Source organism: Lycium ferocissimum, chromosome 6 (assembly GCF_029784015.1).
Source record: "Lycium ferocissimum isolate CSIRO_LF1 chromosome 6, AGI_CSIRO_Lferr_CH_V1, whole genome shotgun sequence".
NCBI lineage: Eukaryota > Viridiplantae > Streptophyta > Magnoliopsida > Solanales > Solanaceae > Lycium > Lycium ferocissimum.
Window position 1 is genome coordinate 15,417,994 of NC_081347.1, and position 15,033 is coordinate 15,433,026.

Here is a 15,033-nt window from a genome sequence, read left to right on the forward strand (position 1 = left end):
AAGAAAAAATAAAAGCGCAACCAATAATATAATTTCAAAGTCTAATGTAGAGATGAATTATTTATGAAGCATTAGATGCATCATTAGCATTCTCAAGAGAAGTTTGTGATGAAGATGCAACTTTATTTTCCAATTGTTTCAGACGATATCTCATGTTGAAATCAGTAGCATTTAACCAAGCTTCAAACTTGATTAAGTCATCTGCGTTGAATTTTTCAATATGCTCCCACCAACCTATTTTCCTAGCCTTTCTCGCTTCGTCAAGATGAAGTGTTTGTTTGTTTGCAAACTCTTCTCTAATTTCAAACTCTTCAAGTAAGCTATTGATTTTAATCACCTTGTTTCGAACATGTGTCCCAACAAGTTGTGTAGTTTGACTTAATTCCTTATTAGGATTCAAAAAATGATGAGCAACTACTTCAACAGTTGGATGAAAAAATGAATGAGACATATCCTTCGAAGAAAAAAGAACTATACCTATGTCAACGTCGCACTGTTGAACAAGTTCACTAGCCATTTTATATAAAGTTGATCGACGTTTTGAAAAGGAGGCATATCGAGCGTCTTCATTTTCTATTTTTACCATGGGAATTTTTTGACGTCCAATGAGCTTCTTACCCTCCATTGCTAGAATAAAATAAACTTTATTGATCAACTAATTTCAAGAAATGATTCTTATAAGAGATGGAATACCATAATATATATATATATATATATATAATCTTTTCACAATGGAAATTAATTGAATTTCTTGCCAAATGATATATGGAAAGTATCATGAATAAAAATATAGTTATAAAGTACATTGATTTTGATACTTAAAAGGATATGCACTCAATAAAGTCACTAAAATTTGAAATTTTAAGTTAAAAAGGTGAGAAATTAATATACTTACTTAATTTTACCAGATTTTAGTTAGCAAGTATAAATATAATTTGAAGGAACATTAGTTACATACAAAGACATTTCAATTATTTACTAAATTTCAATTGCAATAGTAGAAGTAAATCTAAAAAATTATCTTGAAAAGGAAAATATATCAATGTGCTTATTGAAAATTTTACCAAAGTATCTCAAATAATTTATAACAACTATATCGGATTCTCCACTTGCACTAAAGGAAATAAATCTAAAATTTACTTCAAAAAGGTATATATATTAACGTGTTTACTGCAATTCATCAAATTCAAATAGACATAAGTTTATGTAATTAAGAAAGATACAAAGTTACATTCATAGTTCTTTTTTTGAACTTCACAACATTATATGAAAATTAAATGCATGAACATTGATAACAAATGAAATAAGCTTGTAGCATAATTGAACCTTTAAATTTGAATAGTAAGTGTTATAATGAATTACAACAATGAGGGAAAAAGAATTAACGCCCATGAACATTAACAATATCTTAAATTTAAATTAAACTAGAAGACATTTTAATGTGCTTACTAAAATAAGTGTGAAGTGCTTAAAGAAGGGGGAAAACTTAGATTTTACTATTGAAAATTTAAAAATTAACTTGAATATTGGCTATAGTGAAATCACTAAAATTAATCACAAAACTTAGTTATAGTACTCAAAACTGTAACTTGATGGATATATTCAACCTTCACAATGTAAATGAGACTAAGGTCTATGTCATCTTCCGTGTAAGTTGTAACTAAGATTTTTGGTAAATACAGGTTGGAACCGTGCCTAACTCCCCCATCATAAGGATGGATCTTTTGGGAAAAAATCACAAATGTTAATATAACGAAGACAAATAAATTGGGAAGAACAAGAACGAATAAATTGCAAATCAAAAAAATTCTGATCAATTACAATTTCTAAATTAATATAAAAGTATACAATATTACAAGGATGATTACCCTAATCGATTGTGTATCAGCAATGATGTTAAAGTATGAAAAATATAATGACATACATTTCTCATCAATAAAAAAATATAAAATATAACAATTACATACAACAAACAACAACATACCCGGTGAATTCCCACAAAGTGGGGTCTGGGGAGGGTAGAGTATATGCAGACCTTACCTCTACCTTGGGAGGTAGAGAGACTGTTTCCATTAGAGAGGATGTTTCTTGTAGACCCTCGGCACAAGAACCAGCAATTCAAAGCAGTATAAAAGACATGACAAAATACTATAGAAAGCAGGATATGACTGAACGGAACGGAGTCGTAACTACCACAAAATAATATGCTAATCGAAGTACAAGTAACAACAAATAGTAACAGAAATCAAACGACAAGGAACTGCAAGAATAATACTACGATTACTAGTATGAAATGATAAGTAGGACAACACTCAAGTACTTACTACCCCTCTACCCTAATTTGTATCCTCCATAACCTCTTATCTAAAGTCATGTCCTCTGTAAGCTGGACCTGCGCCATGTCCTATCTAATCACCCCTCGCCAATACTTCTTCGACCTACCCTGCCTCTCCTGAAACCATTCATAGCTAAACTCTCACACCTCCACATTGGGGCATCTGTGCATCTCCTCTGCATATGTCCGAACCATCTCAATCTCGCTTCCCGCATCTTATCCTCGACCAAAGCCACTTCCCCCTTGTCCCAGATATTTTCATTTCTAATCATATCACTCCTAGTATGCCCACACATCCATCGCAGCATCCTCACTTGCGCATCTTTTATCTTCAGCATGTAAAAATGAAATATTAATTAAAGGTAAACAAAAGATTGTCTATATTATTACAGTCATCTTTTTTGGTTTGTCATATTTGTTTGGAATTTACTAATTTGAAAATCATAGTAACCACCTTTAATTTAACAATTATGATATTAAATTAGTTTAGAGACTTCCATTATTTTGTAAAACACTAAAAAACATTACCAGAACAACTTAAGGTTCATTGATAGGCTACTTGAAAAGTATTATCTATATAAATGGTGAATGCAGCTATTTTTGAAGTTTATACGTCAATTTGAGGTAGTTCGGTGAAGATTACAATTGATTTTGATTGGAATTTTAGATTGAAACTCAAAAAAGAAGAGCAATAAATTGTAGGTATTTTGTATGTTTGTTGTACATTATTTATATGTCCAATGTATCAGCAAACACAGTGGCACACACAACAGCAAACATACAGTGACACACACACGACATACAAAATGCATACGACTGATATACAATTGTACCAACTTTAGGCCCAGAAAAGAAGAAAAATAACTTAAATACTTTCTGGTATGACTTTCCAGAATATAGGATATTAGATGAGACAGATGAAATATACTGCTTAATCTAAAATTTTCAATAACTTTGTGAATATTACAACCTGCTATCTTGTTTGGCAAGAAAAAATCAACTGGTACTATAATTTTTCTATTTGTTTTATATACAATAGGGAGATAGTGTAGCTCACTAGAGCTTTGCATAGAGAGCAGAGGAGCTGACTATGGGAGCATCTAAAATAACCATTTCAGTTCCATCTCTTTGAGTTCTTTGATCTCTTAGACTTCTGTTTTGCCTGTTGGAATGCCTGCATTTTCTGTTTCTTCCGAGCTTCCCTCTCCGCCTGCCAATCAAAAAAACGATATATATGGTTATTGCTATAGATAATTGACATTACAAGGAATTCATCAATTGGTCAGAACATTATCGGGAATTAAGCAACCTAGATGTACATTTCGTGCTATTGTTTTGTGTGATCTAGTAGAAGATAATGTTACCTTTGACATCTTGGATTTGGCTTTAGCTTTTGGAGACTTATCCTCAATCTCCGCCTCTCGTTCAAGCTCTCTTTCCCTGGCCTCGAGGTTTTTCTCCAAATAATACTGTACAACACACGTAAATGAGTCATTTATTCGAAGAAAGAGAATCGGAAAACACAGTTTAGCAATAACCTTTTAACGCTACTGCTAACTACGAAGTCGATATTTTTGCACAATCACACCTAAGTAAATTTTTAAAAGCAAAGACCAGCATTTCGTTTGAATCATCAAAATTTGATGCGTGAACGATATATGCAGCTTAACGAGACGCAATGTGAAAACAAACAAATTATGGGTGTTACATGTAAATTTCTCCAACATTTCTCAATGTTTTGAAAATCTTCAGTCATGACCCTAACACTGGGGATAAAGGCTAATAATGGTCATAAGATCCTGGGTTTAAAGAACTTACATCATAATCTCCTTCATAATCATGAAAAGTGCCATCTTTTACTTCCAATACTCTGTTAACAATTTGTTTTATGAAGTACCGATCATGAGACACAGTTATCACGGTGCCTTTATACTCCGTAATTGCCTCCTACAAACAAATCAGAAAGAAAATTGACAGGTAAAATAAGCTCAACGCAAAATACATGTATAAGGTAACATGAAAAATGTACGGACTGATGAGAAGAGAAATGTACCTCGAGCATCTCTTTTGTTGGTATGTCCAAATGATTAGTTGGCTCATCCAATACTAGCAAAGTTGAAGGAGTCACCATGAACTTACAGAAGGACAGACGTGCCTAAACAAATAAGGTTTGACGCATAAGTTCAAAACAAGAACAAGAGAACAATCCAAGAGGAGTAGTAGTAATCCTTAAGCAGAGGATAATTGAGTGAAATATTAGTAAGAAATAATGCCATCACAATTGAGACAAACCATTTATATATCAATTTAGTACCCATCAATTTTCGCGGACAATGAAAGTTAAAATGGTTACCGTTAGCTGGTGAAAAGCCACAACTAATAGACACTCTTTATCAGAAGATAAATTATCAGTTAAGATTCTTATTCAGCAGCCTCAAAAAATGAAAAGATGATTTTTCTTCCCCCATATCAAGGCTGTTGCTGAAGTATAGACAGTTAAACACCACGATCGTACAATTCAAACTAAAGCTCACAAAGCCAAAATAAGCTTGAAAGCACAATCATAAGGTAATCACATGCAATAGTGACTTGAATGATCACTCATAGGTAAGGAAGGTAGTACTTGACATTTCCATAAGCTAAATTAGCAACAGGATATAGCCTGTAATGATGCCTAGTCATATTTGCACTAAAACGATGACAAGTTTAATATGATAAATTTGTGGAAGGGTAATGATCAAATTGGCTTTAAATTTGAGAAAGGAATAGTAGACGAAGCAATTATTACAGTCAAAGGATAAAGATCAATAAAAAACACAAACAGATAAAAGATAAAGACTATCTTCTTCTTTTCTTTTTTCTTTTTTTTTTTTTTGATGACATGGGAACCCGCAGCCGCTACCCTTTGGGTGCGCACAGGGTAAACCCAGCTCCTGCGTAATAGCTCACAAACCACACAGGAGAGATAACGCACTAGACAAGCCCCGTGCGACGAGCTCGACCCAGAAGGCAAATCCCCTGCTGTCGTAGGCAGGGGTTTCGCACGTGAGACCTCCATTATGAAAGCCCCATGGTCAACCAACTGAGCCACCCTTGCGGGTAAAGATAAAGACTATCTTTTGCAGAGAAGATCTGTTAATAGCTTGTTACCTTCTCACCGCCACTCAAAAAGGAAACCTTCCTATCAAGCATGTCAGCTTTAAAGTTGCAACGTCCAAGGAGTCCTTTTATATCATCTAGTCTCCAATCTTCAGCAGCTTCTGCTACAGTTTCAAGGACAGTTTTTTCCAAGTCGAGTGCCTCAGCCTTAATCAAAAGAAAAACGAACACAGATTAACACAATCTTCATCACATGATCACATGGACAATAGGATTTAAAAAAACACCAAAGATCCAAAGAAAACTAGAAAGACTGACACACCTGATTCTGCTCAAAGTAATTTGGTAATACATTGTGCTCCCCAAGCACAATTTCACCTTTTGTTGGCTTCAGTAAACCCATAATCAGTTTAAGAAAAGTGCTCTTTCCACACCCATTAGGACCAATAATGGCAATTTTCTCTCCCCTCTCAATTGTCAAATTTGCATTCTTGAAAAGGACCTGCCAGTAAAACAGACATGTAAGATAAAAGCCAATCCAGAAATATAAGATGCGATGCTACTAGTTGTCATAAACATATCCACGGAACAAGAAGCAAATTGAAATCTCAGTGTCAATGGATTGTGTTTCACCTTATCCTCAAAGGCAAATTCCAGATTTTTAACAGCCGCAACTGTTCTCCCACTTCTTTCACGCTCGGGAAACCTAATCTTCATTTGTTTCCTAATGAATGGCTTATCAACTTGTTCCTGGTCCTGAAGCTTCTCTAGCTTCTGTTATGACCAAAAAAACAAGAAGTATGAAATCAGTATCCCAATTCTGAAAGAGAAGGTACAACATAGTCAAGAAATATGGATATGAAAGAAAAGAGACAGCTTTATTTACCTTTTCAGCAGTAGATGCACGACCCGAGTTTGCTCCGGCACTTAACCTACTTATCAAATCTCTTGTTTGCTCAATTTCCTTCTGTTGTTTTTCCCATGCAGCATTCTGTGTTTCAATCCATTCAGCCCTTGAAATAATATAATCTGAGTAATTTCCTTCATATGTCCTGGATACACCCATATCAGTCTCCACAATTTTTGTACACAACTGGTCAAGGAAAGCACGGTCATGAGATATAATGACCATCGGAACTTCTTGTTTATTAAGATAACCCTCTAGCCACTCAATCGTATCAAGGTCAAGATGATTGGTCGGTTCATCCAGTAGTAACAAATCTGGGTCCTGCACAAAATCAACAAACGTTATTCCTCAAGCAAAAATAATAACTACGCAAAGTATATGCCAAGTCTAATACCAATCAACCAAAGATGTATCATGGGATAAGTGGACTAAGATGCTTTGAAGAGAAATATGCACCATGTAATCAAGTCAAAAGTTGAGGATATATGTGTCCATGATTCATCAAGTAAATTAGGTTCTGCAGTAGCTACCAAAATATCCCCCTTCTTCAAAGGCAAACTACTCAAGATCCAGAATAGATCATTCCCCTCACCCTATTCTTTGCTTATAGACACTAAACATGCTCTTTGGTTCATTAATCCTAATAATCAATATACTACCATAGTACATGTGTTAATAGGAGATCAAAGCCAAAAATCAAGTATTACAGTTCCAAGAAAAATCTTCCGTACTTTGGTGGAACTCCAAGATCCTTTCAATGACCTACGTTGAAGGGATATCAATCTAATCCGATCGATTGCGTAAAGCCCGCGGTAGCAACGGAATCGGGGAAAGTATACAGGAAAGATAGTAGCTACCTGGGCTACAGAAGATCCTTTTTGCACAATAGCTACATAAACACATATTACATTTTGACCTTGCTGATTGAGAATCGTATATGTGGCTACTGTTGTTTTACCGGTCTGTTTGTCCCCAATAATTAATTCTCACTTACCACGTCCTATAGGGATCATCGAATCAACAGCAATAAGCCCAGTTTGAAGAGGCTCATATGCGGAACATGTTACTAAACTTTTCACGATTAGGAAACTAAATTTATTGTTATAACCTGGATTTTCCAACAAAATCAACCTGTTTCTATTTAAACCATGATCCTAAGCAAGTGCATAAATATACTCACACATGCACAATACATAAAGTGATGTATCATTTCCACGTGAATCACTTGCTCAACAGCATTAACCACATATTAAACAAATAATTCAGGAAAAAGAAACAGGTATAACTAATCCAGCATTACTAATACCTGCATAACTCTAACCAGCAACCAAATAACACCACATATTAAGCAAAAAATTCAAGAAAAAAAACAGGTATAACTAAATCTGCATTACTAATACCTGCATAAATCTAACCGGCAACCAAACGACACATATTAAACAAAATATTCAGTAAAAAAAAAAAAAAAACAGGTAACTAATCCTGCATTACTAATACCTGCATAAACCAACAACCAAATAACACCTTAAGCAAAAAATTCAGGAAAAAAAAGGGTATAACTGATCCCGCATTACTAATAACTACATAACTCTAATCGGCAACCAAATAACACCACATATTAAACAAAAAATTCAGGAAAAAAAAACAGGTATAATCGTGCATTACTGCATAACTCTAACCGGCAACCAAATAACACCACATATTAAATAAAAAGAATCAGGAAAAAAAAAACAAGTATAACTAATCCGGAATTACTAATACCTGCATAACTAACCCGAAACCAAATAACACCACATATTAAGCAAAAAAAACAGGTATAACTGATCCTGCATTACTGATACCTGCATAACTCTAACCAGCAACCAAATGACACCACACATTAACCAAAACGTTCAGGAAAGTTATCTAAAATGTGATACCTGCAGCAAGATCTTTCCTAAAGACATCCTCATTTGCCATCCACCACTAAATGAAGCCACAAGCCTATCAGCATCCTCTAGAGCAAATCCTAACTCAGGCATCATCTTATTAATCTTAACATCCACAACATCCAAATCCACAGCTTGTGCTCTCCTTTGCAACAAATCAAACTCATCCAATAACCTCCCCATTAACTCCAAATCATCCACAGAGTTCTCGATCGCCTTTTGAACTTTCTCAAGTCTCTCAGCAACTTCCATTTCTTCCTTAAATGCACTCATAAACTCTTCTTTTACAGTTCTTGATGACTCAACCTCGAATTCTTGACTTAAAAATGCAATCTTCATGTTGTTTTTCGCCTTTATTACATTCCCCGAATCAGGTTCTTCTAAACCAGATATAATCCTTAATTGTGTTGTTTTTCCTGCACCATTTACACCTACTAAACCAACTTTTTCACCTTTTTTTACCTCCCAACTTACATCTTTTAACACAGTAACACCTTTATAACTTTTACTAACATTTTCTAACTTAACCCCAGATGAAATACTTGAAGCCCCACTATTACCTGAATTGTTTTTACCACCCCTTCTATTATTATAATCAAATTCTTCACTTGAATTACTAGAAAAAAGGGACTCTATATCTTCTTTTACATCTGTTTCAGCTGTTTCAATGGCTACAGCTTGTAATTTTGATGAAATTCTTAGGTTTTTTCTTATGGGGTTCTTGAAAATTATACCAGTATTTGAGGGTATTGAGAGAATGCCACGTGGATGAAGAAGATTGGGTCTGCTAGTAAGGAAAGTTGAACGAAGATCAATTACCTTTGTAGTAAGGTCCATTGTGAGGGATAAATTGAAGAAAATTTTGTTTTGTGGGTAAATTTGGAAAGAAGAAGAAGTTTAGGGTTGTTTATGAAGAATTTGGAGTAAAGTGGTTTTGTAGGTGAATGAGGTTTCTGTTCTACAAAGTGTCAAGAAAAACTCTTCACTGTGTAGAAACCACTTTTCTCTTATCAGCCCATATGATGATGAAGAAGAGGAAGAATTAAGAGCGTGTGGAGAGGATATTTAAAGAAAATTTAACAAAAATAAATAAAATTCCTTCTTGAGTATTTGTTCCTTTTTTCCTTTTTATTTTGAGTAATATTCTTATGTTGATATTTTGTTTTGGTTTTCCACCTGGTGTTCCGTACACGCATTGAAGTGAAATTATTACCCCATTTGGCTTGTGTAGGGCTCATCTCTAGGAAAAGTGCTTTTTATTAAAGATTTTTTCATATTCAAGTTCAAATCCGAGACATCTGATTAAAGGAGGAGCATCGTATCCTTATGTGTTTCTTGTGTTGTTGCTTGTTACCCTATTGATTGTAGGATTAATGCCAAAAATAAGAGGGAAAAAATGGATTATTATTATTAGCTTTGTCAATTGCCATCCAAAATGGTGAAAATTTTCCAGTTTGCCTGCCACTTAGGATAACCTAAAGTTAGCCAATTGTGTGGAAAGTGGAAACCTTTGTGTTTTGTGTGATCAAAAATTGAAAATTTCTTCTCCTTTCGAGTACTTAAATGTGAAATACATTTTCTACTTTTAAAATAAATTTTATTGACTTACATCAATACAAGAGAGATTAATGCGAGATTACTTTCAACTGAGAAATTAAAATCACAAGAACAAGGAATTAATACATAGGCAATTATTTGCTTCACTAGTACTAACAATTACTTGGTTTTTTCTATCTTTCTCAACTTATAGTGCTTTAAGATCTATCAAAATTTGATTATCTATTGAGATTGATTCTATAACAACATCTCAGATATAATTAATTTAGGAGAAAATTAGGAGAAAAACTAAAATTATGGAAGGAGTAAAAATGAAATTCTTCTCCAATACGAGGCTTAAAATCCAACAATTTTTATATACAATTAATTTGTGTGGTACTAATTAGGAGAAGAAATATAAAGGTGTGGGAGAAGATATCGGGCACAAGGAATTTGTGGTACATAGACACAGAGACTATTCTCCAAGACAATAGCAAATGACTCCATCCTGTCATTTTGTGCCACGTGGAAGGAAAATGCAAGATGGTGCATCAACCACGCAGCTATAGATATGACTAAAACATCAACTTTTTTGTAATTTTGCAACACATGAGAATGAGAGTACCCAAGTGTGCGGTTCATGACTTTTAACGTCTTCTATTGGCTCATTTTGTGGGCTTATAAGTCAAAGAGAAAGGCCAATAATTTATCTTTCTTTCTCAAAAAAGCTTATCCAAAGTAAATCTAGGCCAAGTTGGTATGAACACGTGAAACCAATTTATGCACATTGACATATTGGGCTAGGCAACAAAATTAGGCCCAATTCAAATGGAGATGTTAATGGCCCCTTGATATTTCAGGCTCGGCCTTAACATAAAAATTAGAAATTGGCACGGCATTTCAACTTGGGCTACTAAGTGGCATAAAACAGCCCAACTTATTGAGGTTGGCACCCGTAACCTACATATAGTGTGTCAAATTAGCGGGTTAGGCTGAACTTGGGCAGGTCACTCCACATTTATTGAAGGGAAAAGGACACAAATGGCCGCTGGGCCCAAAATAAACCCACGCCCTGGCCCAAGTTTTCCCAAACCCAAAAAGTAGCCCCTAAACAATTCTCATCTGGTAGCAAAATGAAGAAGCCTTTTGTGGCAGCCCAAAGTCGCCCTTAAAATATTTAAAAAGTCGCCACTAAAAACCGGCCGTCCAAATTTTCCCCTTTATTTTTCTAAAAAAACAAAAACAAAAAAAAAAAAAACCAGACCTTTAGTCGCCACAAAAGACCTGTTGCATAAAAATCAGGCTTTTTAGTGGCAAATGGGTGGGTTTGGTTGGATTTGGTTTGGTTGAAAATGGTTTGAACAAAAATGGGTTGGGTTTCAAGCCGCCCATATTTTATGTGGGTAAGTATGGATTGGGTGATAAATGGCTGGGTTGGTTATGGGTTAACCCATATTATACACGTGGAAGGAAAATGCAAGATGGTGCATCAACCACGCAGCTATAGATATGACTAAAACATCAACTTTTTTGTAATTTTGCAACACATGAGAATGAGAGTACCCAAGTGTGCGGTTCATGACTTTTAACGTCTTCTATTGGCTCATTTTGTGGGCTTATAAGTCAAAGAGAAAGGCCAATAATTTATCTTTCTTTCTCAAAAAAAGCTTATCCAAAGTAAATCTAGGCCAAGTTGGTATGAACACGTGAAACCAATTTGTGCACATTGACATATTGGGCTAGACAGCAAAGTTAGGCCCAATTGAAATGGAGATGTTAATGGCCCGTTGATATTTCAGGCTTGGCCTTAACATAAAAATTAGAAGGGAAACTTACATAAATGACTACATTTTGGGGTTATTTTTTAAGCGTAAATAGCTTTTAAATTTAGCAATACGTTTCGTATTTCAAGAACGCTTCTGATCAGATTGTATTCGCGCACAAATAGACATATTATATTAAAATTCGAATTGTATTAAATTAGGTTGTGTTAGATTTTGTGTATTAAGCAAAATTTTTAATATTCAAATCAAATTTCGATGTATTGAAGTTAGATGTATTATTTAAGTTGTATTGATCAAATGTATTCAACTCAACCATTTAATTGTAAGCCTACTTTTATACCGCTATTCGGCTTTATTATATTTAAAATTGATTGTATACAAAAAAATATCCTTCAAAATACAAGAAACAAAAATACACCCCAAACACATTTGCACTAAAAATTAACGAATACGAAAACTGAATACAAGTAATAAATTTCACTCTATTAATTTTGTATAAAATTCATCAGTTCATTCTCACGATGTATCTGAGAAATAAAATTAATTTAATACACTTAAAACTGAATACAAGAAATAAAATTCGGGTCAGATTCCAGCCAAATCTGGTTGTTTCCATCCAAATCTAACCGTTGTCACCGTCGTCGTCATCGACACTGGATTGTATTCAAAAATAAAAAGCCACTTCCGGCCAGATCTGACTTTCCGTCCAGATCTGACCGGAATGTATGTTGCTCGCATCAGATACAACAACTATTAACACCGGTCAGATCTGTACAGCAACAACTCCATGAAAGAACCGTAAAAAAACCTCCAGTACTGCTCAACAGAGACCAGCGAAAATACAACAAAAAACCGACCATGAAAACCATTGAAAACACTAAATAAACTACCAAAAACAACCCCAAAACAGCCACCGCATCTCCTCTCTCCAACCATCATAAAATTCATGCTACTGCTCGCTACGATGGCTCATTATAAAGTTGTTTTGCTGTGTTTGAAATGGTTTCTTGTTTTTTAAATGTTAGTAACTGAAAAGGTTACTACTTTAGTTTAGTTTTGGGTAAGCAATAGAGTTTTGATTGCTGAAAATTGAAATGCTTTAGTGCTCTGTTACTTTTGCTTAATTTATACCATTACAGTTAGAGAAAGAGAAGGAAGAGAAGATGAGTGGTTGATGTGGTGAAGGGGCTGGCAGTGGCGGTGGTGTGGCTGCTCTGGTTCACCGAACTGGGGGTGGGGGGTGGGGGAGAGAGGAGAGATATGGATGGGTTGGGTTAGCAAAAGGAATAATATGATGATGGGATTCTACTTTAAATATATATGTATTTATTAATTGTATTTAATATATTACTTTTAGTATGGATGTAATTAATAATCTAGCTATAGCTTAATCTGTAAATATGCTGAGTTAGTTATCGCATTGTAGTTATATTGGCACGGCATTTCAACTTGGGCTGCCTGAGTACTACAGCATAAAACAGCCAACTTATTGAGGTTGGCACAGTAGCACAAATGCAATTGTGTCGGAATTAGCGGGTTAGAAGGCCCAGGCTTGGCAGGTCCTCTTGTTGTGGGGAAAAAAGGACGCAAATGGCCACATTTGGGCACAAAATCAAACCTCAGCCTGGCCCAAATTTTCCCAACCCCAAAAAGTAGCCCCTAAACAATTCTCATCCGGTAGCTAAAATCTATAGCAAGCCTTTTGTGGCAACTAAAAGTCGCCACAAAATATTTAAAAAGTCGTCACTAAAGGCTGGCCGGCCCAATAGCCCCTTTGCTTTTTTTTTTCGAAAAAACAAAAAAAAAAAAAAGCCAGACCTTTAGTCGACACTAAAAAGGCATGCTGAGAAAAATCGAACTTTTAGTGGCAAATGGGTGGGTTTGGTTGGATTTGGTTTGGTTGAAAATGGTTTGAACAAAAAATGGGTTGGGTTTAAACCGCATAAATATTTTATGTGGGTAAGTATGGATTGGGTGATAAATGGGCTGGGTTGGTTATGGGTTAACTTATTATACAATATCTATACTATTATTTTCAAGTGTATGTTTATAATTTTTTTCTTTTGTCAAGTTGAATTAATTTTTCATATAAATTTCGGGGGGTGAGGGGTGGGGGTATGAATTTTTTTTTTTCATTTTTTATAATTTTAATAAAAGTAAAATATATGAAATTGATTTTTTTTTTTTTTGGGGGTGGAGGTAGGGGAAGGGGTGGGGTGGGGGACCGTAAAATTCTTTTCCATTATTTTTTATAGAAAGTAATATTTATGAAAATTGAAATTTGGGTGTGTGTGTGGGGGGGGGGGTGTGGGAGGGCGTACGTGGAAGGGGTGGGACGGGGGTAAGAATTTTTTTTTCCTTTTTTTGTAAAACTTTTATAAAAGTAAAATATTTGAAATTGATTTTTTTTTGGGGTGGGGGTAAGAAATTTTTTTATGAATTTTTTATAAAAGTAAAATATTTGAAATTGAAATTTGTTGTTGGTGGGGGGGGGGTCGTGGAGGGGTGGGATAAGAATTTTTTTTCCTTTTTTTATAAAATTTTATAAAGGTAAAATATATGAAATTGAATTTTTTTTTTTTTTGGGGGTGTGTGTGGAGAGGGATCGTGGGGGGTGGGGTAGATTGGAGTGGGAGGTAAGAAAAAAACTTCTCCTTTTTTATAAGCTTTTTATAAAAGAAAAATAAAATATATAAAATAAAAAAAAATGTGTGGGGTGGGGGTATGGTGGGGTAAGGGGTGGGGTGGGAAGTACGGAAAGAAATTCTCTATTTCAAAATGAGTTGTTATTGAATCTAGTGTTTATATGAATATACCTATTTCACCGTATTTGCAATATTTTTATGGGTTAAAGAGAAACTTCAGCTTACACTTACGCTTTAAATATGTAATTACCCTTTACTAACACGTGGGTAAAATGGGCTAATTTTCTAAATATGGGCTCAATTACTTACCTCTAGTGGCAACTAAAAAGGTCGTCCACTAAAGGTTAAATATCCCAAAACATGTATAATATGTGTATATTTAGTAAGAAATATTCTAAAAAACTCTGAGGCAACTTTTATATATAACACGTATCATTTGTGTATAAAAATATGTATTAGTACCTACCTCTAATGTATAGAAACTGTATAACATATAAATCACTAAGGTATGTATCATTTTTGTATATAATATGTATCATTTTTGTATAGCAAGTGTATATATAATTCCAGCATGTGTATATAAACTGTATCAGTCTTGTATAGAAAGTGTATCATAAGTATACAAAATGTATCATAGAAATTGTATCATTGTGGTATATAATATGTATCACTATTGTATATGTAAACAAAAAAAACATCATATCATTATTGTATAATAAATGTATAATTAACGTATAATAAATGTATAATTAATTCCAGCATATGTATATAAACTGTATCATTCTTGTATATAAAGTGT

General features: G+C 34.3%; 2 protein-coding genes across 2 annotated transcripts; both read right to left on the bottom strand.

Annotated features, from left to right (window-relative positions):
- Positions 1 to 61: 61 nt before the first annotated feature.
- LOC132061153 (agamous-like MADS-box protein AGL61) lies at positions 62 to 625 on the bottom strand. Its single transcript, XM_059454016.1, has one exon. It carries the CDS (start codon positions 623 to 625, stop codon positions 62 to 64), a length of 564 nt encoding a protein of 187 aa, XP_059309999.1.
- A 2,635-nt stretch (positions 626 to 3,260) lies between these two features.
- On the bottom strand, positions 3,261 to 9,106 carry LOC132059411 (ABC transporter F family member 5). The gene is made up of 9 exons (XM_059452025.1): positions 8,261 to 9,106; positions 6,321 to 6,662; positions 6,068 to 6,208; positions 5,757 to 5,936; positions 5,486 to 5,641; positions 4,389 to 4,490; positions 4,154 to 4,282; positions 3,700 to 3,804; positions 3,261 to 3,545 (listed from the first exon to the last, which is right to left on the bottom strand). The coding sequence occupies exons 1-9, from the start codon at positions 9,104 to 9,106 to the stop codon at positions 3,450 to 3,452; spliced, it is 2,097 nt and encodes a 698-aa protein (XP_059308008.1). The 3' UTR covers positions 3,261 to 3,449.
- Between the last annotated feature and the right edge of the window lie 5,927 nt (positions 9,107 to 15,033).

Excerpts from the sequence above, each read along its gene's own strand:
- LOC132061153 (XM_059454016.1), bottom strand. The coding sequence starts at position 625 with ATGGAGGGTAAGAAGCTCATTGGACGTCAAAAAATTCCCATGGTAAAA.
- LOC132059411 (XM_059452025.1), bottom strand. The coding sequence starts at position 9,106 with ATGGACCTTACTACAAAGGTAATTGATCTTCGTTCAACTTTCCTTACT. Across the intron at positions 5,642-5,756 it reads ATTACTTTGAGCAGAATCAG|GCTGAGGCACTCGACTTGGA; the intron begins GTGTGTCAGTCT and ends CTTTTGATTAAG. Across the intron at positions 4,283-4,388 it reads CAACAAAAGAGATGCTCGAG|GAGGCAATTACGGAGTATAA; the intron begins GTACATTTCTCT and ends ATTTGTTTGTAG.